Below are 27,661 nucleotides of genomic sequence, written 5' to 3'. Positions count from 1 at the left end.
TGTAGACTAGAAATCCCGAGATGCTCTTTTGCCTGGGTTCCACTGCCCCATTGCATCCTGGGCTTTGTAGTCAGGAAGTGAGTGGCTTATTGCCCAACGCGCAGGCGTCGTGGTGCGTATCCCCGGAAGAACCAGCCGCGGCTCGGAGAATGAGCGGGTGGCCGTGGCTGCAGCTGCTGCGGCGGCACTGACAGGACACGAGCTCTATGCCTTTCCGGCTGCTTATCCCGCTCGGCCTCGTGTGCGTGCTGCTGCCCCTGCACCATGGTGCGCCAGGCCCCGAAGGCACCGCGCCCGACCCCGCCCACTACAGGTGAAGGGGGCCAGGCTCCCGCTCTCCACGGCTGGGGAATGGCAAGCCCCCACCGAGCCCCTTCCCTTCCCTCCACCCTAGGATCCCCACCCTGACATGCTCTGGTCCCGCTGCTGGGCCCTCGGCAGAAATCATTTGGTGGTTCCCATTCTCCGTCCTGTGTCTGGTCCTTTCTCCCGCCTGGTTTTGTGTTCTGGTCCCCTACCTTATTTCTCATCCCTCGCACCAGGGAGCGAGTCAAGGCCATGTTCTACCACGCCTACGACAGTTACCTGGAAAATGCCTTTCCCTACGATGAGCTGAGACCTCTCACCTGTGACGGGCACGACACCTGGGGCAGGTAGAACGAGCTCGAGGGCCAAGGGGGTTGGCCGGGGTTTTAGGAGGGCTGGTGGCTTCATGGTCTCACTGATTCTGGAAAGTTTCCAGACCTGAGCTGATTCAACCCCTTCCCCATAACCCAAACCAGCACTGTCAGAATCTACACAGCTTTCACAGTACAAAAAGAAAAGTCTTGAATTAACCTGGCAGGCTACCCCTCTGGGCAAACCTCAGGAGGAACAGGCATCACATATGAGGACTTGGGGACATATCTGGAGTCACAGAATATCTTGAGACAACTCCCAAAAGTCAAGAAACTGAATAGCTTCATTTTATAGGCTGGCACACCAGGTCCAGGAGGAATGTTACTCTCCTCACAGTTAAGATCCTTTATAGTTGATGTACTCTGTATGACTGAAAACTATTTCCTGTCTAGCTTCATACCAACTCCTCTCATACGTACAAGTCACCTGATTCATTTTCTTTTAGAAATTCTTGTGTTACCATATCATTTTTTTTCATTTTCACTGTTTAGACCAAAAAAACAACAGAGCGAAGAATCATTGCATTAGCCAAAATTGACATTAATCCCGAGTCGTTCGTTTTTGTTTTGTTTAGTTTTTTAAAGATGCATTTACTTATTTAGTGTGCACTGGAGGTTTGCCTGTATCTATAGGCACGTGAGGGTGTCAGATCTCCTGGAAATGGAGCTGTAGACAGTTGTGAGCTGTCACGTGGGTGACAGATGTGCAACCAGTGCTCTCAACTGCTGAGCCATCTCTCCAGCTCCCCCGAGTTCTTTTAATTTTGGCTTGTTTGTTTGACATAGGCCTCATGTAGCCCAGGCTGGCCTCAGACTTAGTACATAGCTAAAAATGACCTTGAACTTGTGATGCTCCTGCCTCCACCTCCCAGGAGCTGGATCGAAGGTGTTCACCGCCACTCCTGCTGTATATTATCCTCATTTTGCAAATATTTGTACACAATAGCATGCTCACCGATGCCAAAGGGCTAGGCAAGTAAGCTAAGAATGTGTGCCAGTTTTTATTTTTGAGTTGGAACAAAAAGTAAATGTGAACGAATGGCAGATCGAGGCAGGACAGAATCCTGCTTGTTAAGTGTCTCTTTCCTTAGAACTACAACCTGCCCTGTATATCATTCTAGAATGTTCTCAGTTTGTATGATTACACAGGTATGCCTATATATTACTGGCTTATTGAGACAGGATCTTGCTGTGTAGCCCCGACTGGTTTTAAACTCTCGGTCCTTCTGAGTCAACCTCACCAGTGCTGGGACTGCAGGCATACACCACACCTGGATACTGTGTATCTTTGTAAAAAACTATCTCGTTAAGGGTATAATTTCCATGTAATAATGTACCCTATTTAAAATATGTAGTAATCACTATCACAATAGCAGGTAGAATACCTCTTTACCCTAAAATGTTCCCAAGTGGGCCTTATAGATATTCTCCCTCTGCGGTCACTGGCCCTAACAGCTGCACATTTGCTTTCTGTCAGTGTGGCTTTTTAAAAACGTTTTAATGGTATGTGTGTTTGCTTTGGATGGATTTAGGTGCACCATATGTGTGCAGGAGCCTGTGGAGGCTCCTGGCTAGAGTCCCTGGAACTGAGTTTCCAGCAGTTATGAACCCACATTGCTGCCGGGAGTCAAACTCTGATCCTCTGTAAGAGCAGTGAGCGCTCTTAATCACTGAGCTGTCTGTCCCCACCCCCAACCCCCCCCACCCCTGCCACTGTGAAATGCACAGGCAAGTGTGCCCTGTGGCTTACATCATACCCCGTGTTTTTCACTCAGCAGCATGATCATCTCATTAGCATGCAGAACTCCCGATAACCTTAACCATGTCATGCATTTGTACTCGTTTGTATTCGGTTTGTCCATCACTCCTCAACTTGTGAGCAACTGGTAATTTCTAGCCTTTTGATGTTATAAGTAACATAGCCTTGAGTATTCTCCAACTCTTACCATGCTATAATTCTGTGCCGCCTCTCTATAGTAGGGAAGAATGCCAGAAAGCCTAGGTGAAATGTTAATTACAGTTGAGCTACACCTGGCAGTCAAGAGACCCTGAGTTTCCCTCTGGTTCCTCTGTTATAACTGTAAGTGGGGTCAATAGGGACATTGCACTGTGCCTCATTTAGATCTGGGCAGTTGTGAACCTGGTGTTGGATGTTCTTATGAAGCAATGGGCCTTTGTCTTTTGACAGTTTTTCTCTGACGCTCATTGATGCCCTGGACACCTTGCTGGTAAGTATCTCATCTATTTGTTTCTCTATCATTGCCCAATCAACATCCTTCCTCTTTTGATAGTTTGTCTGTGGGTAAAAAGCAAATTCCTCCCCTAGGCCTTTCATCTCATGATTCTGAGCTACCAGGCTCTGGTTACCCAATGGCATAGGAGAGAATGCCAAGTTCCAAGAGAAACCAACTTGCACAGGTTCACGCATTGAGCAAATATTTACAGAGGACTTGTGAGAGACATGCATAGCTCAGTGAGAGAGAAAGAGAGAGAGAGAGAGAGAGAGAGAGAGAGAGAGAGAGAGAGACTTTGACACCATCTTTTTCAAAAGCTTATGTCCCAGTTAGCCATGTGCAATAGCAAAAAGGGACTAGCAAAACCAGTCACTGTGTCATGTGGACGGCTTGTACTAAGTCCTTTACAGGTTATACGAGTCAGTTTTTATCATCGCTGTGACCACACGAGAGAACATCTTAAAAAGAGGAAGAACGTATTTTAGCTCACAGTTCCAGAGGCCTCAGTACATGATGGCTCACCCCATGTGCTTGGGCAATAATGTGCTTCTTCATCTCACGGTGGCTAGGAGACAGATCAGGAGACAGGAGTGGGCCAAGGACAAGATACCCACCCCAAGTTGTGTCCCCCACCCCCAACTTGCTTCCTCCAAGTTTGATAAGTTTCCATAACCTCTCAAAGTGGTGCTGCCTGCTGGGAACCTGGATGTCCACACAGCTCATTGTGGTTACTTCTTATTCAAATTACAAAAGATGATGGCCACAGACTGAAGCCAGAGCTCTGTATCGCAAAAGGTCCTAACAAAAATGACCCGGTGCGTGCCCTTAGTCCTGGCACTCGGAAGAAAAAAAAGACAGAGGCAGGCTGATCTCTGAGTTCAAGGCTAGCCTGGTCTATGGAGCAAGTTCCAGGACAGCCAGCATCCCCTGTAGGGGTTGGGGATTTAGCTCAGTGGTAGAGCGCTTGCCTAGCAAGCGCAAGGCCCTGGGTTCGGTCCCCAGCTCCAAAAAAAAAGAAAAAAAAAAAAGGAACCCTGTATCCCCCCAAAAAAAGTCCCACAAACAAACAAACAAACAAACCAACACCGATCTGACCTAGCTGAGGATGTTGGAGAACTTCTCTGAGGCAGTGATGGGCAACTGGAGTTGGAATTCGAAGGGGAAGCTGGCGGTCACCAGGAAAAGTGATGGTAGCAGGGGGTTGTAGGCCAGTGAGTGGAGGCTTTGTGGCAGGAGAGCAAAGCAAGTGAGTGGAAAGGAGGCCAGTGTGCTGGGGTTGGGAGAGAGAAGGGAACCAGCGACTCGGGATATGTGGGGTCTGGAGGCGTTCGCCCCTCTTCACTGCATTCTGATCGTTCACTGGAGAGCACAGGAGATCCACTGGCATTTCTTAAGTACAAAACAGGAAGTGATGAAATGTCTGTTTCGAGATCACTGACTGCCGAGTAAAGTAAGATTTGTGTTCTCATTCTGCAACATTTGTCAAGTAATTGCTTCCTGAGCTGTGTCTGGCACTTCGAGGAAATATAAGAATGAGTGATGCCTCTGCCATTGGGAAGGCTTTTTTTTTTTTTTTTATATTGTTTCAATGTGGAAAGAAATAGAGAACCTGGGGGAGGGCGGGGGAGGGAAAAGGAAACTGGGAAAGAGAATAACATTTGAAATGTAAGTAAAGAAAAATATATAATAAAAAAATTAAAAAAAAAAAAATAGAGAAGCTAATAGTAGTATGTATAAAGTTCATAGAGATTTTTTTTTTTTTTTTTTGGTTCTTTTTTTTTTTTTTTCGGAGCTGGGGACCAACCAGGGCCTTTGCGCTTCCTAGGCAAGTGCTCTACCACTGAGCTAAATCCCCAACCCCCATAGAGATTTTTTTATAAGATTCTTTTTTTAACTTTATTGTTTTTTTTTATGTATATGAATACGTTGTTGCTCTCTTCAGACACACCAGAAGAGGGCATTAGATCTCACTACAGATGGTTGTGAGCCACCATGTGGTTGCTGGGATTTGAACTCAGGACCTTTGGAAGAGCAGTCAGTGCTCTAACCACTGAGCCATCTCTCCAGCCCCCATAGAGATTTTTAAAAGAAAAGGTTGAAGAAAATATCAGAGGCATCCTAGAGTAGGTGACACAAGCTAGGGATGGGATGGGTTGGATTTAAAAAATGGAAGACATAGGAGGGAATGACTTCTGGTGAAGGAAACAGGAAACTGGAGAAGACCGGGCACAGTTTTACTACAGATGAAGGTAGGTTAGAGGACGGCGAATAGAGACAGGACAGAGGTAGGCTGGCTCCAGGTCCTAGAGAAACCTGAATGTTGGGGTAGTCAGGGATTGTCTGGGCTGCAAATTGCAGAGCCGCGATTCAACTGACTGAGGCAAGAAGACAGTCTTACCGAGTCAGAAAATTAAAAAGTCGGAGTCAAGGCTGGCCTCAGACCTGGTTCAGACAGACAGATGCCGTCAATAGGAGTCCCCTTCCACCTTTTATCTCTGCCTTCTTGGTGGCTGTGTTCTCAGTCTCTCTAAAGGTAGGTCAAGCAATTTTCTTTCCAGCTACTCCCCAGTTGAAGAAACAATATGTTCAAAGGATCACCCTTTCCCCTTAATCCAAGGAGTAAGTCTTCACTCATCAGGCTTGGATCACATATATATATGATATATATATATATATGTATGCGCCCAAACTGTCTCTGGTAAAGAGGTATGGGATTATGGCTGGTCCAGTGAGGAACCCACTCCACAGCTGGGCCATGGGGTCCTGAATTACAGGAGTGTGACTTTGGGAGGACACGTATTCAAGAGAAATTTGGTGCAATATTAGCAGATAAAAAATTAATATTATATGTCAAGCTAGGCATGGTGGCACACGTTTGTAAACCCCGCACTTGAGAGTCGGAGTCAGGAATATCAGCAGTCCAAAGCCATTCTTACCTGACATAGTGAGTTCGAAGCCAGCTTGGGCTGTATGAGAACATCGTAAACAAATAAGTTTGTTCTCTCTCTCTCTCCCTCCCTTCCTCTCCCCTTCTCTCCCCTTTTCCTATACTCTCTCTTCCTCCATGTATGCAGATTCATATACAACACATACGTGTATATACATGTATATGTATAGATGCACACATAGCTATCTAGCATTTGGCTAGATTTAACCAGATTTATTTTCCCATGTAAAAGAAAGGAAGGGACATGGTTTCGTTGATAGACGACTTGCCTTATGCATGCAGCCATGGGTTCAATCCTTATCAACCTCAAATGGATAAGAACCACAAAGCTACATGAACAGACGGACTCCTCCTTTAAGCCTACAGTTTGGGGGCTGGAGAGATGGCTCAGCGGTCAAGAGAACTGTCGCTCTTGCACAGGACCTAAGTTTGGGTCTCAGTACCCACAGGGTGGCTCACGGCCATCTATCTGTAACTCCAGTGCGAGGAGGTCCACCCCACCTCACCCCGCACACTTCTGACCTCTAAGAGCAGCAAGCGCGAATGTGGAGGCAAAACACTCAAACCCGCAAGTAAAGTTTTCAAAAAGGAAAAGAAAGCCAAAAGGTAATATATTTTTTCTCTAGCAATGAGTCAGCTACTCGACTGTGCCATCAGAGACTTAGGCTGTTTGTCACTTCCTCCTCTCCCGTCCTTGGGCTTTTTCTCATGCTCTGTACCCCGTGGTGAAGCACGGCTGCCACCACACCAGAGACCCAGTCGCTTCCAAGGAGAATAAAAACCATGCTAGCCACATCTGCTATCTGGAAAAGAAGATTGGTTCCCAAAGGTGTACTTGACGAGGAGGCTGAGGCAGGCGGTGTCAGGGCTCTTGGCCTTTGTGGCAGGAGGCTTTGGGATCAAGAAGACTGGGAAGCAGCTGCTGCTGTTTTCCACGGAGTGGAAAGAACAGTGAGGCAGAAACGACTGCTGTCCACTTCTCACCCCTGCTCTGTTTATGTGGGAGTCATTAAAATGGGCGCTAGGAAGTCGAGCAGGCTGGGTTTCCGTGTGGTCACTGGCTCAGTGTAACTGAACCCAGGAAAGAGCAGTTCTGACTGAAAAGTGCGGGTCACAGCAGCATCTGAACTGTTCCATGCCCAGAGGAGCCATATGGTCAGGGCTCTCTTTCATTCCAGATTTTGGGGAATACCTCTGAATTCCAAAGAGTGGTGGAGGTTCTCCAGGACAACGTGGACTTTGATATCGACGTGAATGCCTCTGTGTTCGAAACCAACATCCGAGGTGAGGGTTGCTTTTTAGGGCCTTTAGGAGAGGAGGTTGGAGTTGTCACAGAATGGACTGCCCCCGAATGGCAGTGGAGGCCTTCAGGAGCCTCTTTTCAGGGCACTGGCTCCAAGCTAGTGACTGACAGACAGCACTGCTGCATTCCCAGGGCAAATAGCATTTATTTGGTGTTTGAACAGAAAGGTAGAGCTCTGCCTTCTTGGAGGTTGTTGTAGCCAGCGGACCTTTGTGGGATGAAGTATGTTGCTTGACTTGGTTTATTTTCTCTTATTGCTTTTTGCTTTTTGACACATAGTTACCGTACGGTAACCCTGGCTGGCCAGGAACTGACTGTGTGGTCTACACACAGCTCAAACTCAAATATCAGCTGTCTCTGCCTCCCTAGTGCTAGGTTTAAAGGCATGCGCACCACACCCTAATTTTTTTATTGTTTTTGGGGTTTTTTTTTGAGACATGGTCTCACACCCTTGCCGAGGCCAGAGTACAGCTCACTATGTAGTACTCAAAGTCATCCTTTTGCCTCAGCCTGCAGAGTGCTGAGATCATAGGCGTGAATTGCCGCACCCAGCTCGCCTTTTCCTTTTATTAATGTTAAAGTCGTGCACGATATCTTCCAAAAAATTTCCTTAACAAATAGAACAAACAACTTACTGAAGTCTAGAAATGGTGAAAAATCTCTATTCTCTTCCTAAATGAGAGACGCACCTCGGAGGACATCTTGACACCATCTTGACACATGGGCTATTCCATGTTTAGTTCTTTACAGTTGAATTTCAGGTTTACTCATGTATTTAGCACCTTGTATGTGTGTGTATGTCTGTGCAAGTGTGCATGCGTGTGTACAGCCAGAGGTCAGCTCCCTGTGTTACTCATCAGGAGGCTGTTCATCTCCTTTTCTGAGACCGGCTCCCACTGGGACCTGGGCCCTGCTAACTCCTAGGCTGGCAGGCCAGTGAGCTTCCTCAGCACTGGGCCTGTAAGTGTCACCTTCACACTCTTCTTATGTGGATGCTAAGGGTGGGACTCGGGCATTCATACTTACAGGGCAAGCACTGTACAAACAGAGTCCACTCCCCGGCCCTCTTACCTACCACCTTCTGACCGTGCTTCAGTGTCTCAGGTCTTACGTGGGGTCCACCTTTTCTCTGAAGAACTTTAGAATTTTCGTTTTGTGGCTATGTTCTAGGTAGGCTTTCTTCTTGGTCTTTGGGAAATGTTATCTTTGCATGCATAGCCTCTGCTAATGATATTCTCACTTACTTCATCGGTCAGACTTGTTTGACCCAGTCCTTCTTTGTCTCAGTTCCTCTTAGGCAGGAAGAAGGGAAACTGAGAGCTCAAGGCCACAGGTTATTTTTTTTGTCAGAGGGCACTTCCTGGTATCTAGTTAGCCATATTTCTAGTCACAGAATCTCTGTCTCTTTTATACGTCCCGAACATTGTGTGATAAATCAAATTCAAAGGTAAGACGGGGGTAATGACAAGTGTCTTCTCATCCCCTGACATGGTGACAGAAGAGTGACAAGCTGAAGGGAGCAGAGCTTTAGAACTGGACAGGCTGTCCTGCCAGCTGCCAGATAGGTGACCCAGGACAAGTCAGTTTGCTTCTCTGAACCTTAAAATTCCTATCTGCAGATGGGGCAGTGATACCTAGATCTTGGTCTGTATTGGGGACTTCAAAAGGTGATCACTGTTCTTGTGACCCACCATGGGGAAACATTGTTCATGCTATCAGATAGGCAGAATTAAGGGGTGACTTTATTGCTTGTTTTAGAACAATGGCTTTCAACCTGTGGGTCCAGACCCCTTTGGGAGTCGAATGGCCCTTTCACAGGGGTTGTCTAAAACCATCAGAAAAAAAAATGTCACGACTCATAACAATAGCAAAATTAAAACTAGGAAGTAGCAAGAAAAAGATTGGTTGGGGATCAGAACAGCACGAGGAACTGTACTAAAGGGTCACAGCCTTAGGAGGGTTGAGAACCATTGCTTTAGAATATTTTGATTTTTTTAAGGTGTATTACATTTACTTATTTATTGTATGGTGTGAGTGAACACAAAGATACAGCATATGTGTGAAGGACAGAGAACAACTTGTGGGGGAATCAGTTCTTTCCTCCCACCATGTGGATCCTGGGGATGGAACTCCGGTCATTGGGCGTGGCAGCAGATCCTTAACTCACTGAGCTATCTTGATGGCTGATTAAAAATTTATTCTTTGAAATTTTCATAGACTATATACTGTACCTTGGTCATATCCAACTCAAATCCCTCTTCTTACTCCCTCAGAACCTGCCCCTAATACTTCCTCCACCAACCTTCATATCTAGTTAATGCTGCCTGCTCCTGGTTTTGTGGTCATCCACTTGAGCATGGGCAACTTGCCAGCGGCCAAACCGCTGATGAAAATGATTCCCTAACCCTCAGAGCCATCAGTTACCAGTGGTTGCTCAGTTAGAGATGGAGCCTCAAGAGCTCCTGTCCCGTTCATGCTGGAATGCTTACTAGCCTGGTACTGTGCAGGTGACCACCGCTGTTGTGAGGTCATGAGTGCAGTGGTCATGTCATGTTCCCAGGACTCCTCTCCGTCCTCTGCCTCTTGGATTCACTCCACGTCTCTTCTGAGCCTTGAGTGTGATAGAGATGATGCTCTGTTGAGTGAGTGTGATAGAGATGATGCTCTGTTGAGTGAGTGTGATACAGATGATGCTCTGTTGAGTGAGTGTGATACAGATGATGCTCTGTTGAGTGAGTGTGATACAGATGTTCTGTTGAGTGAATGTGATACACATGCTCTGTTGAGTGAGTGTGATACAGATGATGCTCTGTTGAGTGAGTGTGATACAGATGCTCTATTGAGTGAGTGTGATACACATGCTCTGTTGAGTGAGTGTGATACAGATGATGCTCTGTTGAGTGAGTGTGATACAGATGTTCTGTTGAGTGAGTGTGATACAGATGTTCTGTTGAGTGAGTGTAATACACATGATGCTCTGTTGAGTGAGTGTGATACAGATGATGCTCTGTTGAGTGAGTGTGATACAGATGCTCTGTTGAGTGAGTGTGGTACACATGATGCTCTGTTGAGTGAGTGTGATACAGATGCTCTATTGAGGGAGTGTAATACACATGATGCTCTGTTGAGTGAGTGTGATACAGATGATGTTCTGTTGAGTGAGTGTGATACACATGCTCTGTTGAGTGAGTGTGATACAGATGATGCTCTGTTGGGTGAGTGTGATACAGATGATGCTCTGTTGAGTGAGTGTGATACAGATGCTCTGTTGAGTGAGTGTGGTACACATGATGCTCTGTTGAGTGAGTGTGATACAGATGCTCTATTGAGTGAGTGTGATACAGATGATGCTCTGTTGAGTGAGTGTGATACAGATGATGTTCTGTTGAGTGAGTGTGATACAGATGATGCTCTGTTGGGTGAGTGTGATACAGATGATGCTCTGTTGAGTGAGTGTGATACAGATGCTCTGTTGAGTGAGTGTGGTACACATGATGCTCTGTTGAGTGAGTGTGATACAGATGCTCTATTGAGTGAGTGTGATACAGATGATGCTCTGTTGAGTGAGTGTGATACAGATGATGCTCTGTTGAGTGAGTGTGATACAGATGATGCTCTGTTGGGTGAGTGTGATACAGATGATGCTCTGTTGAGTGAGTGTGATACAGATGCTCTATTGAGTGAGTGTGATACAGATGATGCTCTGTTGAGTGAGTGTGATACAGATGATGCTCTGTTGAGTGAGTGTGATACAGATGATGCTCTGTTGGGTGAGTGTGATACAGATGATGCTCTGTTGAGTGAGTGTGATACAGATGCTCTGATTGAGGGAGTGTGATACAGCTGATGCTCTGTTGAGTGAGTGTGATACAGATGATGCTCTGTTGAGTGAGTGTGATACAGATGATGCTCTGTTGAGTGAGTGTGATACAGATGATGCTCTGTTGAGTGAGTGTGATACACATGCTCTGTTCAGGGCTGAGCACTCAGCAGTCCCTTACTCTCAGCACTTTGACCAGTTGTGAACTCTGGTCTCTGCATGGGGAGTAAGTGGAATGCTACAATCCCGTCTACTTTCAGAGAACCTCCTTTCTGCAGCACTAATCTGCGAGTATAACAATAAATATTCAGAAGGTGTTTGATAACACGCCTGCATAGTAACCCAACGATAGTAGGTTCCCCTCTAGGAACCTGTGTCCTCCCTCACCATGGGCTTTTGTTCAGGTTTATGTTACCAGGACAAATTTCCTCTTGTGGAGCAAACCTCAGACCTAATCCAAAAGTGCTTGGTTACTCCGTATGAGTCACATGCCACTGCTGTACCAGTGGACATGTCTTGGTGGACAGGTCAGTACTGCAGCATTTAGGGTCCTCTGCTGGGCAAGTCAATTGACACTTTTCTCCAGCCTGCATAGCACCCCGTGGCACCGTGGAAGCCAATAGAATTGTTTGTTTTTTTAAGGCAGGATTGCACTGTATAGCCCAGGCTTGCTTTAAACCGTCTCTACTTCCCAGGCACTGGGATTAAAGGTGTACGCCACTCTTCCTGGGTGGGGATGGTGTTTTCATTATCTCCTTCCTAGTGAGGCACAGTTCCAGTCTGCGTAAGAGAAAAACTGGCCTTTAGCGCCCTGACCCTTGTGTTCTCTGCCGTCTTCAGTGGTAGGAGGACTCCTTTCTGCTCACCTCTTGTCAAAGAAGGCTGGTGTGGAGGTGGAAGCTGGATGGCCTTGTTCTGGACCTCTCCTCAGGATGGCGGAGGAAGCAGCCCGAAAACTCCTCCCAGGTAAGAGCCAGGCAGAGACGGGACGGGGTTGACTCACTGCGTAGCTCTGGCTGGCCCGTAACTTACCATACAGACAGGGCTCACCTCCAGCTTCTGACAGCCCTGCCTCTGTCTCCAGAGCTGAGCTGACAGCATCATCTTCTTCTCTTGCTGGAGGTAACGATTGCAATACTGAGATTTTTCCCTGATTTTTTTTTTCTTTTTTTTTTTCGGAGCTGGGGACCGAACCCAGGGCCTTGCGCTTGCTAGGCAAGCGCTCTACCACTGAGCTAAATCCCCAACCCCTAAACCTCAAACCTTTATTTCTGCCCCTTTAGAAACCATCCACAGTAAAGATCAGAAGAGTTCTCACTGTAGAAATCTGAAGAGTCCTAAGCATTTTAAGGCCCGCTGAGGGTGCTGGCTCAGGATGGCTAAGCTGATGTCATTGCTGTGTGCAGGTATAGGCCAGAAGGGAGTTTCACAGGCTCGTGGTCCTCGCATTTGTTTTCAGTGAGCTCCCTTTCCCCTCCCAGGCCACATGCTGCTAGGGTAAGAGGATGCCAGGGAACAGCTTTGGTGCAAGCATTAGGAGCTGTGGGTTCTAGGCTTTCCTCTGCCACCCAGCATCTTGACCACATCACTCTCCTGCTCCATGGCTCAGTTTCTCTGTTAGCCATAATTTTTACCTGCTAGATGTGCCTTTTAGAAGGTGATCTAAGGTTAGACAGGAGAAGATGCTTGGCCAACCAGATGAGAGGGATTGGTTTCTGTGGTTAAGCCATGTTCAGGACTTCAAGCCAAGCCTCATTGTTTTTATCCAGTGGGGCCATCAGCGCCCAGCTGGGCAGCATCAGCTGGACACTGTGTTCCCGTCTGGGTGTGGCAGAAGTCTAGGGATCTCACACCCAGACACGTGACTGCCACTGCGTGCACTCCGCTAGCTCCTTGGCCACCTCACTTATTTGTCTGTCAAGTGCAGCATTTGCCTCTCAGCCCGGGAAGGCCAGGGCGAGCTGGGTTCAGGTCTCATGGCGCATGGCTCGCAGCCGCGGCCCATGCACGTCTCCTCACAAACATGTTCCATGTGACTCATCCTTGGAGAAAAATGCCCTGTTGCCCCTTCTATTTTTTTCCCATTTAAAAATGATTTGCACTGAGCGATACACATATTCTAAAGTTTGTACTGAGGAACTGGAAAGCCAGCACCAGTATAGCATCCCTGTGGGTCAACCTAGTTCACAATCTGGTGACGTGTAGACTGCCCTGACATTGTTGGCCTTTGGGCCTGGAGAGGAAATCTCTATCTTGGGCTCATTGTCAAGTTCTTCCCTGGACATGGGGTAGGGTGGGCAGAGCACTGGGCTGGATTTGAAGGGCTGAGGTCAGGGCGGGCATTTCCAACTGCTTCTCTGTATGACTCTCCAACGTGACCTTTAGCTGAGTCACTTGTCACTGGCTGGCACGATGCTCCCTACCTGTAAGTAGGGGGTTGTATTGTATCAGTGGCTTGGTTTGTTCCCTATTTTTAGATTTTATTTTAAAAATAGTTTTGTTCCTGAACTTTTATTCGAATCAGGGATTTAAAGTTGACTCCTCTAACCATCAGTTTCATTTGGTGAGAGTCTAGGAGTAGCTTCCAGTGTGGTCCACTTCTGCCTGAAGCATAGCCCTTGCCTGCTTCACATTCAGCTACCCGGGTGCCTGGCTTTGGAAGGCCTAGTGTGAAAAGAAAGCCGTAAAATAAAAAGTAGTGCTGGCTAGCAAGAGGTGTGGAGTGTGTGCAGCCGAGGGCTTAGCCCTTTCCAGCTCTCCTTACCACAGTGGGAACCCAAGGGAACACAGCACAGTGCAGTTCAGGGTCCTGCAGTGAGACATTATCTCTCTCTGCCTCAGACACAAGCGATCACCCAGGAAAAAAAGAAAGAAGGGCTGACTGAGGCCTGAGGCTCGGGGTCTATCTTCAAACTGCCATCTCTGTCTTCTACCTGGAGTGATACGTTTCTGATGGTTTAGCGTTTCAGACCCCCACGGGCATGCCCTATGGAACTGTGAACCTGCTTCATGGCGTGAACCCTGGAGAGACTCCTGTTACCTGTACGGCAGGGATTGGGACCTTCATTGTGGAATTTGCTACCCTGAGCAGCCTCACCGGTGACCCTGTGTTTGAAGATGTGGCCAGAGTGGCCCTGATGCGCCTCTGGGAGAGCCGGTCAGATATTGGGCTGGTAGGTCAGCTCTTGCCTTTCTCGTGTAAGCCAAGGCTTCTGCATCCCCCATTTATGAGACCCAGAGGTCTAAGGAATGAGGTCAGCCAAGGGAGACTTACATGATTATAGGTATGGTCCAGGCTAACCAAAAGTAGACTGAGCCTCCGTTTACATTTTGCCACAGAAGCTTAGTTAAGGGTTTCCACTGTGGTGATAAAACACCATGACCAAAACCAACTGCGGTGGGAGGGTTTATTTCATCTCGTAGTCCACCATCCAGGGAAGTCAGGGCAGGAATTTGAGCAGAAACTGATTCAGAGGCCAGAGGGGAGTGTGGATCACTGGCTTGCCACCTATGGCTTGCTCATCTGGCTTTCTTAGAGCACCCAGGACCTCCACAGTGGAACCTTCTCCATCAGTCTTCAGTCGTGAAGATGTGCTGGGGCCATGTCTTCAGCTGAGTTTCTGCCCTCCAGTACGACTCTCGCTGGGTGAAGTTGACCTGAAACTGGCTAGCGCGGGAAGGAAGAGAGGCAGATGTCTCATCCTTGGAAGGAGCAGGGTCATGATACGCTATGAGCCTTTCTTCATTCTAGGAAGGAGTCATGCGTTTCACACCCCTGACTCACTGACCCTAGATTATCAGCTCACCTGGCCCTGTCGTGACTATTGGCCATTGCACAACTGTGTTTCCTAAAATACTAGTGCCGAGAGATGTCGAATGACTGTTCTATGAAAAAAAAAAAAAGATTCCAGAACAGTTATATTAGGGATTCTTGCATATGGTATTGGGATGGTTTTGGTTATCTTTTTTTTTTTTTAATAGTCATGAAGAACTTGAACAGAATAAAACTCAGTAAGTGCAATGATAAAGGAATTTGTTTCCCAAGCATTGGACTGTTAACCTTAGGGCTTCATTTTCCCTTCAGTTCCTGGTAATAAATGGAAGTTTACCACATTCTGGGCCAGCTAACCTTCAAAGCTAATTTCAAATCCTATCAGGGATAAGGCAGTGCCCCTAACAGCAATTAGGACAGTAATACTGGATTCAGTTCAATGCTAGATTCAAGCTGTGGTCCTGCTTCAAGGCTGTTCAACTTCTCTGGTCCTCAGATATCCCAGCAGTGATGTTACTGTATTAAAAATGGTGCCAGTCACTATACCTCCTTGTGTTTGAAGTAGCTGTCAGCTTAGAGAGTGGAGCATGCCTGAGGATTCAGAAAACCCCTTTGGCTGCCCCTCTGGAGACCCATGGTAACATCCTTAGTCCACTGCAGGCAGGTTTTGCTGCAGCCTTGGAACTGTGGTGGACTGGGATGGTGCCCTGTTTGTACCCCTCTCTCCTTTACCATCCCTGTGCACTCTGGCCAAAAGGTGGGAGACTACTCAGCTTTGCTTTTGGCCGGAAGTCCCATGTCCCATGAGCAGTTCTCCACCAGTGACTGGCATTATGGTGTCTGTAGTGAGCTCACTCAGAAGGGCATCTTCTGTACCGGTTTCCAGATCCCAGCAAATTTGCCTTCAGTGGGCTCCAGCAGAAACCTGCCTGACCACTCACCCTGACGGGGTGCTTCCCCTTGTCTATGTCACCTGCCCCTTCCTCTTATACTGGTATTCCCAGGGACTTATCTTCCAAACGAACATCTTCCAGTCTTCCTAGATGAGGAGTCCCGAACTCACACAGAATGCTTAGCTGTGTCTTCTCAGTTGATTGTGAACCAGCTGAAGCGAGGCTCCCAGGAGAGTCCAAGTTATATGGAAAACCCTTTCAATGTTTACTTTTAAAAGGCTTTGCAGTCATGGGATTCAAAGGCCAAAGCATACACAAAATGTACCCAGTGACACTGGTGGAGTCTCCTCTGATCCCAGCCCCTCAGCTGTCTAACTCCTTTCCATAGAAGCAACTTCTCTGTTAGCTTCCTAGGTCTTTCCTGAATTTGTTCTCACGTACATGTGTACATACATGTGTGCATGCGTGCATGCGTGCACGCACATGTGAACTGTTTTGCTTTTGGCTTTTCGATACTGAGGATTAAACCGGGGTCTTGCAAATACTAAACAGACATCCCTCTGCTGAGCTTCATGTCCAGCTCTCTTGGATTTTTAGACACTTGGCGCCACAAACTTGTTGTGCCTATCTCACACCTGCACTCTCTCTAATCAAGAGGTCCTTCTCTTTCCCATTTTTGTCTAGTGTGTTAAGTCAGTCCCTTCAAATGTGCACGAGCTGTCTCTGCAGTAGAGTTGTGCAGGAAGGAAAGCTGTGGTGCGACCCCATGCCCTCCTCCTTAGGTGCACGTCTTAAGGAAGTGCCGAGGTGCCTGCCTGGCATCTTACCGGGCAGTTGGATACTAAGAGTGCCCTTCCTAAGGATTGTGCTTCTCTCTTAGGTCGGCAATCACATCGATGTGCTCACTGGCAAATGGGTGGCCCAGGACGCAGGCATTGGGGCTGGTGTGGACTCCTATTTTGAGTACCTGGTAAAAGGAGCCATCCTCCTTCAGGATAAGAAGCTCATGGCCATGTTTCTAGGTAAAAGGGGCAGGGGAAGGGGGCCTTTTCTATGACTCCTCTGTTGATTGTGCCTTACTGTATATGTCAGTTACTGCCAAGTGCCTACACAACCCACCCATTCTGCATTCAGAGCCACTGGAGGGTCTTGGTGTACACTGTGCCTCCTCATAGTTTCTTTTTCTGTTTTATGGTTTTGTTTGGTTCACGTTTTGTCCTATTTGTTTTATTTATTTATTTATTTATTTATTTATTTATTTATTTATTTATTATTTATTTCTGGTTTTGAGTCAGAGTCTCATGCAGCCTAGACTTGTCTGAAATTCTTTATAGCCAAGGATAACCTTAAACTCTTTATCTTCCCACCTCTACCTCTGTTGTATGACACTATTCCTGAGGAGACAAGAACAAACACCTCACTCCAGATAGGGAACCAGTGACACTTGGATACCACCAAGATCCATCTTGGTGAACAGTGAGTTTTATTGGGTTACAGAGAAATAAGTGAGAGGTTACTCACAGGAGTAACGCAAGGACAGCTGCATCACCAAAGCCCACCGCAGCATGAGTGACACCTTGTAAATGCTGGGAACCCGGCAAACAAACAGCTCAACAGGTTGGAGAGCCTCTTCAGGCAGCTCCCATGGTCCGAGCCTCTCCAGGAGCGGGGCTGACCCCTGCATCTGTTAGATCGCTCTCTACTTCCAGGTGGCTGGTTCTTGCTAAGGGAGGGGCCCAGTGTATCCTGTTGATTTCAGGAACTTCCTGAAGCCTCAGAGAGTTGTTTACTTCCTGACCTCTGAGCTTCCCCATTGCTTTACCTCCCCTTAGAACATCTTGTTGTCTCACTTCTTTTCTAACCTGTATCTTAATGAACTTTCCTGCAACATGGAAGATTTTAATTTTGGAGGGAACCCTTACATAACAACCTTTAAGAGCTGCTGGAGATCCTGCTTTCCCTGACTGGTCTGGGCCTTACCTCTTGGCCACTTCACATGGTGCTTGCTTCTCCTGGTGTGTCCCTTCAGAGTTTAGCTTACATGTCCTGCCTAGTTAGCCATATGTGTCTCCTCAGAGTATTAGCCTTTGGCATCTGCCCCAAGCCTTACTCATTTTTGGCTTTCTCTCAGTCTGTAGCTGGACTTTTGGCTACTTTCTGGGTTCCTTTTCCTACCACCCTTCTCCACTCCTATTCTACCCTTCCAACCCCAACACTAGGTAGAAGAGAAAGAAGGCTAGAGGGGGAAGGGGCCGTCAATATCATTAGACTATTTTCTCCTGACCAGGGGGCATCGAACGCCTTGGGGCAAGTTTGTTCTTTACTGTTGGGATATCCAATTCCAATTCCGTCTGCTTGTTTCTTGACACATGACTACTTGACAAACCACAAAAACAGCAACCAGCAGCAACCAGCAGCAGCAGCAACAACAACAACAACAACAGTGACTACACCCCCTCAGCACCCTAGCATTTACACCCTTTCAAGAGTCCTTAGAATTCCGGGTACCATGCACTTGCAGAAACTATTTTCCGCTGGCAAAATCACACCTCTGCTAGAGCACAGAGCAAACCATAGCCAGCTTCCTTGGAAAAGCAGATCCACTCCTGGGATCAAACCAAAAACATGTTCCCATAACATTTCTCTGTCTTTTTTTTTTTTTTTAAAGAAACCAAAATTCTCAGTAAACCAGTCCTTTATATGCAGTAGGTCCCGTTTGCCTGGTGAGTAAATACGTTGACCTTTCAGGCCAATGTGCACTAGTAATAATTCTCCTGTAGGCTTGCCAAACACACAGTGACAGTTACCACAGCTACTATTGATTTATTTGGTGTGTATTTTCTGGGTATCATTGACATTCCAACCACGCCCCCCAGTTTAATTCTTACTACATTTTTTGACATAACTTATGAATTGGTGTCTGCATTTGGTTCGTCCGGATTACATTTATCATGTGTATTTATTTTGTACTGTCCTAGTGATGGGGATTCTGCAGTGAACACAAAACTAAATTCTGATTTAAATCCTCCCGAACTCAGGTCCTAGGGGAGAAATATCACCTCAACCTCCCACTGACACTGTGGGGAGATTTTGTCTTGTTGATACCAAAAACACTTTCCCAATTTAACATAAGGCTAATGAGGGGGAAGTTTGTCCCAGGTCATAGCTAGCTATGGAAGAGTTAGAATTGGAGCCTGGGGTTTTGAACCCATGTTCCTTTCTAGTGTGCTCACCTTGATGTATCCCAGTTTGCTTTAAGGCTGAGCACTGCGCTGTGTTTCAGAGGATGTGTGCATGCTTCCAGTGTCCAGGCTTGTTTGTCTCTTCAGTCACCTGTGTCCATTGTCTCTTTCCCCTGCAATGCAGAGTACAACAAAGCCATCCGGAATTACACGCACTTCGATGACTGGTACCTCTGGGTGCAGATGTACAAGGGGACCGTGTCCATGCCTGTCTTCCAGTCCTTGGAGGCCTACTGGCCTGGTCTTCAGGTAGGACTGTCAGAGAGAGAGACCATTTTCCTGTGGTACGATAATCCAAGTGTATTCTAACATATCAAATAAGGAACTTGAGTTGCTGGAGAACTCTGGGACAGCGTGTGGAAGGAAGAACAAAGCAAGCTGGACAGATACGTGATTCCACCTACACAGGCTTTCCAAAGGGAGCTTTTGCAGCTGAGTTCCCAGTTGGCTGTGGGCACAGTGCCACCTGCTGCATCACAAGGGGTTGCTCCAGGCTGTGGAGGAACGGCCGCTGGCAGCAGCTGCTTTCCCACTGGGCCTTTCTTTCAAGTTCCTTCCTTGACACAATGGCCTGCTCTGCCACCATCCTGATTTTTCCCCTGATACAGTCTGATAGATTTATAGTCAGAAAGGACCTTAGAGCCCATCTACCCTACCCTACCTATGTCAGAATATTTCATCTACCAAAGTATTTTATAATCTAAAGATGCCTTCTGTTTGCTTTTGCTCCGTTTTGAGCAGGACCAAACATAACTGCCCTGGTCTTGAATTCACTGTGTAATGGAGAGTGACCTCGGACTTCTGATCCCCCTGCCCCTACCTCTCAAGTGTTAAGAGAAAAGACACTTGAGAGGCTGTGAGAGTGGACAGCCTACCCTTGTTTACACACACACACACACACACACACACACACACACACGCACATAGAGGAACATGTGTGCATACGTAAAGGGTTGGAAACGTGACGACACAAAGATTGCTGTGCACTACAGCAAACCTCTAGGGTAATATTTAAAATTGCAAACACTTAGGTAGAATTAAAAAAATAGGGAATCGACCTAGCCATGGTGGCACATACCTTTAATTCCAGTACTTAAGAAACAGAGGGGGCTGGAGAGATGGCTCAGTGGTTAAGAGCTCTGACTGCTCTTCCAGAGGTCCTGAGTTCAATTCCCAGCAACCACATGGTGGCTCACAACCATCTGTAATGGGATTCGATGGGGCTGAAAACAGCTACGGTGTACTCATACACATAAAATAAATAAATCTTTAAAAAAAAAAAAAAAAAAGAAACAGAGGTAAGTGGATCTCTGTGAGTTCAAGGTCAGCCTGGTCTATGTAGTGAGTTCCAGGTGAACAGAGTCATATGATAAGACTCTCTCTGGAAAAAAAGATAGATAGAGAGATAGATGGGGAGGGGGTAGGAAGGGGATTCTTTAAATAGACTTCACAGTAATTTACATCCTCTGACCCACGAATTCTTTTTCTGAAACATTTTCATATGCTTGAAGTGACACATAGGCAGTATTTCTTAGCATTAATTGTTTTAGGAAATGGTGAAAGACTGGAAGCAGGTCAAAGGAGTGCTTATAGATCTGACTACAGTCTACTGTGCAGCTGTAGGAACAGGAGGGCCCTCTTTGTGTACACAGAAGAAAACTAAGATATATGATTGAACGAATAAGGAAAAGTACAGAGCAGCATGTTCAGAAAGCTGTCTGTAGTGTCAGAAAACATCACACTCATTTTCTCACATCTACATTAAGAAACCTGGAATGCTCATAAAGCCTACTGGTAACCATGGCTGTCTCTGGAGGTGTGGGGTCCTCGTGAATCTTAGCATACGTACTCAGTCTCTCCACATGGGTAGAATTTTGGGTCAGCTGGCTAAAGTAAAAGCCTGATAGTAGCAGACACAGACCACGAGGTCCAGAGACTGATATGTAATCTCAGATCCTCAATAAGGTTTCATATAGGTGCTGAATTTTATGTCTAACAGACAAGGCCCAGAGACATTCACTGTGTGGCTTGGGGCTGCAGTCAGTGGTTGATATCAGCACTAACATCAGCTCTGATGTCAGCACTGACGTTGGCACCTTCAGCTTTCAAGGCTTTGCTTTGTCTTTTCCATGAAGTTTTACCTGTGGACTGTGCCTGATGACCTTTTTTTTCCCCCACAGAGCCTTATTGGGGATATTGACAATGCCATGAGAACCTTCCTCAACTACTACACTGTATGGAAGCAGTTTGGGGGGCTGCCAGAATTCTACAACATTCCTCAGGGATACACAGTGGAGAAGCGAGAAGGCTACCCACTCCGACCCGGTAAGCAGTGTCTTTGGTCCATGGCCGACACGCAGCTCTGGTTCTTCACATCCTGACCGTTCACAGATACACCCCAGGCTACCTTCCTGCCTTCTCTCACAGTTCTTGATTGCTCTCCTAGTAGCTATGGAAACTGAGTTGTTCTGTGTTGAAGTGGCTTGCCCAAGGCTGTTAAGAGCAGGTCTCCCAGCTACGTCTTATGCTCTTGCAAACTTGGAGATATGAGTAAAGTGAGAGACGGCAGCCAGGCTGAGCCCTGGGGATAGGCTACTTCTGTCGACGGTTTGTGTAAAGTACACTTCTACAGTATGGGATGTTAGAACCTTGGGCCACCGAGTCCAAGGCCACCGAGTCTCACCCTTGGCAGTTCAGAATCAAGGGGAGGATCACAGCCTGAATACTGTCTTCAGTTCTTCTCCAGCTCCGTTGTCTTCTGTGTGGAAGGAACTAGGGAGAGAGGCAGAGCTTAGTCAGCAGGTAGGCACATGGGCCAGCGTCGGTCAGGCCACATTATGGATGTCTGGGCACGGTCCACGTCCTCCCTTGCCGCCTGAATTCCCTGTGAGCCACAAGAACAGCCTTCCTACCGCCTCCCACTGCTCTGTGCTCTATGCCCCATTCCTGCCCTCCTCTTACCCCAGGGGATGTAGGAGCTTGGGAGTGGAGAGACCAGTACAGTGATGCTGGTAGAGGGGTCAGAGGTCACACACGGGGACTCTGCATGGACTGCAGTTCTCAGTGTTTCTCTGACATTTGTTCTCATGGTGGGTTTTTGTTGTTTTGAAATTTTTTTTTCGTTGTTGTTGTTTTGTTTTGCTTTCTTAAGAAGACTCTTGAGGGGGCTGGAGAGATGGCTCACAGGTCAAGAGCACTGATTGCTCCTCCAGAGGCCCTGAGTTCAATTCCCAGCAACCACATTGTAGCTTACAACTGCCTGTAACTCCAATACCAGGGGATAAAATATACACAGACATACATGCTGAAAAAAAAAGCACTAATACACATAAAATAAAAAATAATTTAAGATGATACAGTCTTTTTTTCTTTAAAAAAAGGGAAGAAAGGAAACTCTTTAGAAAAGTCATCCTATTTATCATTACCAGGAGGTAAGATAAAACTCAGGGTTTCAATTACATATCAAATGTCAGATGCAGTTTCAGCACTGGGGCTTCAGACAGGTCTTCCAATCCCTATATAGTCACTGGGTCCAGTGGTTTTCTAATCTTGACCTAGTCACCACCAGGGCAGGGAGCTCACTGCTTACAGGGGCCACCTGCTCTATTCGTAGGCTGGCTGGCAGGAAGGTATTAGACGTGAGCACACATCACCACCAGGAATTCTAGGAGTACAGTAGTTCAGTCACCCCTCCCTTCCCCAAACAATGGCAGGTGAGAGAGATAAGGTGCTGTTCTGAAGCTCGGCTGGCCAGCCTGTGGGTCTGTGGTGTGAGTCTTTGATGACAGCCCCAGAACCTAACCTGAAGTCCTCTATAGGCCTTCACCTCCCTGGACTGCCCTTCAGAGTTGACTGGGGAGACATACAGCAAAGTACTGGCTTACACACTAGGTCCTTGTATGAGAAAAAAGAAAAAGTTGGCCTTGACCCAGCCAGCTGCTGGCAGTAGAGGGAGGCCTCCCAGGAGAGCACTGTCTTTTCTTTGCCTGTTCTTTTGCCCTGGAATGCACCCTAGAATGTGAACAGAAGACTGTGGGATGATGGGAGGAAGGATCGGGAGAGGTCACGAGACAGTCAGAGACTTCTCCACAATATGAGTAGATGAGGCTGTGGTAGGTGGCTGCTGCCCTGGCTGTGCTCCCGGCACTACAGAAATGAGTGGATGAGTGGGTGAGTGGATGGATAAGAGCTAGAGTTCCTCAGGAAGGAGACAGCCAGACCAGAGGAGGTGCTGGGACAGGGAGGAGAGAAAGGTTCTTTCACTTGAGAAGAGGTAGGTAGAAAACAAAATGAAGATGGTCGGTGGTGGCACACACGCCTATAATCCTGGCACTCAGGAGGCAGAGCTCTGAGTTCAAGGCCAGCCTCATCTACAGAGCAAGTTCCAGGACAACCAGAGCTACACAGAGAAACCCTGTCTCAAAACAACTAGGAAAGAAAGAAAGAAAGAAAGAAAGAAAGAAAGAAAGAAAGAAAGAAAGAAAGAGAGAAGATACAATGAGCTTTCTCTCACTTCTGCCCACTGAGGCTATCAACAGCAGAAAAACATTTTTCCCCATAACAATTCTTTATGTATTTAAAGCAATAAGCATATATATATATATACACACATATATATATATACATACATATATATATATATGCATTTTTTGAATGGTAAATAGTCTCACTTGGGTCCAATCCTCTTGGCCAATCTTCAGCAGCATGGGAAGGGGCCCCTGACTGTGGAATAGGACCCTTCAGAGCACCTTGAACACCTCGTCATTTCACATAGTCCAGGCTAGCCTTGTACTCAGTGTGAGGGTGACTTAGAACTCCCGATCCTCACGTTCTCATTTCCCAAGTGCTGGGATTTTAGGTGTGTGCCACCAGCCCAGATGGCTTGTAAGTAATTTTCCCCCTGTGGTGCCTTGAATCACCCCTCAGGGCCTTGCACACGGTGGGCAGATGCCCCTTCCTAAAACTGTGCTCCGTGGTGTTCTGATCACGTCAACGCTGGGAACAGCTGCTAGTCAGACAGCTGCGTGTGCTGCCGAGGTCAGGAAGGCGACAGACCGACATGGCAGTCACAACCTCTGCTGCCTTCTCTGCCCCAGAGCCTGGTTGCCTCTCTTCCTGGGGGATGGGAGTCTGCTCTGCTGAACTGAGTGTCAGGGTTCGTGTGTCTTGGCTCTGAAGAGGCAGCACAGGCACTCACGTCTGCAGTGGCAGGGTCTGTCTGACAGATTCTCAAGCTGGGCTTCATTGGTTGCAGTTCACCAAGTAGTCCCAAAAGCTGTGCCATGATTCTCTCCAAGGGGGCGCTGGGGACCAGGAATGGAGGGGAGGAGTCTGCCACTGCCTTCCCTAGCAGGGTCCCACGCCACACCTGTCAGTCACTGAGAAAGTCCTGCTTGGCTTTACAGAGCTCATCGAGAGCGCAATGTACCTCTACCGTGCCACAGGGGATCCCACTCTCTTAGAACTGGGGAGAGATGCTGTGGAGTCCATTGAGAAAATCAGCAAGGTGGAGTGTGGGTTCGCCACGGTAAGTGTTTCAGGGCCCAGGGACTTGGAAGTGTCTCCTCTGGCTTCTCAAAAGCCTGGCCTGGCGGTGGTTTGGCAGTGCTGGAGCATTAGCACCCGAAGGGAGTGGTTGTAAAGTCAACAGAGAAGCTTGCTGAAGGCCATGTGTCTAGTGGAAGTGTGAAAGGTCAGCGGGGAGGAAAGACAGGCATAGGCAGAGTGACTCACGACAGTCCAGGCCTTATTTGGGGAAAGAACTCTGCGGAGGGTCCTCTAGATTTAGAGCCACTTGTCTTCTTACAAGCTAGCATAGATACAGGACACACAGAGGGGAGCATGGGAGGGCGCTGACAGTTTCCCTCTGGCCTGCAGTTTGTCATTGCTAGAGTAAGCGTGAGTAGACAGTAGAAGAATGTTAGGTGACTGATAAGCATCTTGCCTGGTGACCATTACGTGGGGTCCCCAGGGCAGTCAGACATATAAAGAATCAAGTTGGGGTTGGGGATTTAGCCCAGGGGTAGAGCGCTTGCCAAGGAAGCGCAAGGCCCTGGGTTCGGTCCCCAACTCCAAAAAAAAAAACCAAAAAAAAAAAAAAAAAAAAAAAAAAAAGAATCAAGTTAATTTGCTTTTAGAAACCCAATTGTCGTAGTTACTGGTATTTTCATAGTTCATCCAGAGTTTTCCAAATGGCAGGGGCCTAGCTACCGAGGTGGATTCGACCCTGAGTTCTTGGCCCAGCCCTGCCTGCATCAGTGCTCCATTGTCAGAATATATGCTTTATAAAGGGAGGTTTGTACAAAGTTTTTCTGAGGGCTTTTAAAGTGAATCTTAGGAGAGGAAATCTGGAGTCCCATAGCACTGTATTCCAACATGGCACCTTAATAAGCAGAGTGGGGAGGGAGCAAGGACTCAAGTTAGAAGTCTCAGAGGGCAGGGGGTGATCATGTAGAGCCTTGACCAGCACAGGAGAGAGTGGGATTGGGCTTGACGCAGGCTGAGATCCACAACAGAGCAGTGCCATGATCTGATTTGTACTTTAGAAATAGCACACCAGCAGCTCTGAGAGAGAGCCAACATCCTCAGAGTCCCCAACAGGTGACAGACAGACAGACACTGTATACAGTGTAAAATATGTTGGGGGTTTCCTGAGAGTCTGTAGAGCTTGTGTTGGGGTGTGGATTTCAAAATAAAACAAAAGAATTTCTGCAAAATCTTGTAATGTGACAATATTTTTTTCAATAAAGTACAGATAGGTCTTTTATTCTCCTCATGGTGTTAAAGGTCGAACCTAGGACCTGAAGTATGCTGGGCGAGAGCCCTTCTCCCGAGCTGTATCCCCTGCTAGACTCATTTTGTGACAGAGAAGGCCCGTAGTGAATAGGATAACAACAGTGCTTTGTTTCGGCTTCCAGTGTGTTCAGTTCTCTGGAAAAACCAAGCAAGAAGTCCACTGGGAAGGCAAACTCATTTCCGTGAAAAGGAGGCCTCCTGGAGGCCTACCAAGGTGCATGATGGGAACAGCCCTTCAATCTTTGTCAAAAGAAAATGGGAAGAAAATCTGACTGGGCCTTTGATTGAGTCCACAGTTGAGTCACAGTATTGTGCAAGCTATGTCCACCGAGAATTAAGTTTGCTGAGAGGGTTGGTAAATCTAAGAAGCCAAAAGCAATTCGTAGTAAATTATCCTACTCATCTCCACCTGCGAACTTTTAAATTTTTCTACAGCTGACCCCCTAGTTAGTTATTTACTAACTGGTAAGGGCCTGATGCTCATCAAGGAAGGGTTAGCTCAGGAATGTTGTGTCCCTGTTTGTCATGAGCACTGTGTCAGAAACAAATGGGTGTGCGATGTCTTTCCACAGTGTCAGGATTTAGGTAATAATAAATTCATAAACTGTTGCAGTTTGCCAAGTTCCCCAATTTGCACTGAAATAAGTAATTCTTTATTCTAATCCTTACTAATAATATAGACTCTCGGGTTACATGCTCTACATCACGCAGGAGTTATGTCTGTCTGTCTAATGTGAACACGTGATACAGTGGCTATAAAGGGTAGCAGCACAGCAGAGCTCAGGGAGGTCAGAGGTGAGGGGCAGACGTGCTTCTACTGTCCCCCATCAGCCTCTTAGCTGGCTGCCTCACTTCCTTAGGTCTGTGTCCAAAAACCGTTCACAAAGCCCCTCAGGTGAGAGGGTGCTTTGTGGCTGGAACTGTGACTGCAAGGGAGGAATCCGAGCAGGAAGAGGTTTGACCTACAGTCTAGGAGTGCCTTAGGGGGAAGATGGGGCAGGAAGTCCAGTCTGTGGTGATTTAGGTGAGAGGTGCTGGTGGCTTGGGAGGAGTGAAAGCCCTCAGCGGTGTTAGTGGCAGAGCAGTTAGAAAGGTGACTGCCTGACCCTGACTCCCAAACCTGTTTCCGCTCTGACTCTTCTGCTTCTTCTGTCCTGTGGCAGATCAAGGACCTCCGGGATCACAAACTTGACAACCGAATGGAGTCTTTCTTCCTGGCCGAGACTGTGAAATACCTCTACCTTCTGTTTCACCCAAACAACTTCATCCACAACAATGGCTCCACTTTTGACTCTGTGATGACCCCCCATGGGGAGTGCATCCTGGGAGCTGGGGGCTACATCTTCAACACGGAAGCTCACCCCATCGACCCTGCCGCCTTGCACTGTTGCCGGAGGCTGAAGGAAGAGCAGTGGGAAGTGGAGGACTTGATAAAGGAGTTCTACTCTCTCAGACAGAGCAGGTCAAGAGCTCAGAGAAAGACAGTGAGTTCGGGGCCCTGGGAGCCCCCGGCAGGGCCAGGCACACTCTCCTCACCTGAAAACCAGCCCAGGGAGAAGCAGCCTGCCAGGCAGAGAGCCCCACTCCTCAGCTGCCCCAGCCAGCCCTTCACTTCTAAACTGGCCCTGCTAGGCCAGGTTTTCCTAGACTCCTCATAACCACTGGATAATTTTTTTAATTTTTATTTTTTTGAGACTGAGCTATAATAATAAATCTGCTTTTGGCTATCAGGTTTTACATGCTGGACTCTTGATAAGATTTTCACTTAAAAAATAAGTTTATGCTAAACAATTATGAATCTGGTTAATTTTCTCAGCCAGTTGATAATCGGTTAACCACCAAGGCAGCTCAGAGCCCCAGGGCTAAAATGTGAATCCCGTTCCTTTCCTGGCGTCTTTGGGGAAGGTGATGTCACCACTATTTATTTCTTTGCTGGTTTCTCTGAGGTGTGCTTTCAGCTTTTAGTTGTCCTCTATTC

General features: G+C 47.2%; 1 protein-coding gene across 1 annotated transcript; it reads left to right on the top strand.

Annotated features, from left to right (window-relative positions):
• The first annotated feature begins 109 nt into the window (after window positions 1–109).
• On the top strand, window positions 110–27,420 carry LOC116902183 (ER degradation-enhancing alpha-mannosidase-like protein 2). Its single transcript, XM_032904546.1, has 11 exons — window positions 110–313; window positions 543–653; window positions 2,866–2,905; window positions 7,037–7,142; window positions 11,822–11,947; window positions 13,943–14,154; window positions 16,527–16,668; window positions 19,013–19,137; window positions 21,069–21,213; window positions 24,294–24,415; window positions 26,847–27,420. Exons 1-11 carry the CDS (start codon window positions 207–209, stop codon window positions 27,339–27,341), a joined length of 1,731 nt encoding a protein of 576 aa, XP_032760437.1. The 5' UTR covers window positions 110–206; the 3' UTR covers window positions 27,342–27,420.
• Window positions 27,421–27,661: the final 241 nt, after the last annotated feature.

Source organism: Rattus rattus, chromosome 5 (genome assembly GCF_011064425.1).
Source record: "Rattus rattus isolate New Zealand chromosome 5, Rrattus_CSIRO_v1, whole genome shotgun sequence".
NCBI classification, from domain to species: domain Eukaryota; kingdom Metazoa; phylum Chordata; class Mammalia; order Rodentia; family Muridae; genus Rattus; species Rattus rattus.
The sequence above is the reverse complement of the archived record's forward strand: the minus strand, read 5'-3'. Positions and strand labels throughout refer to the sequence as shown.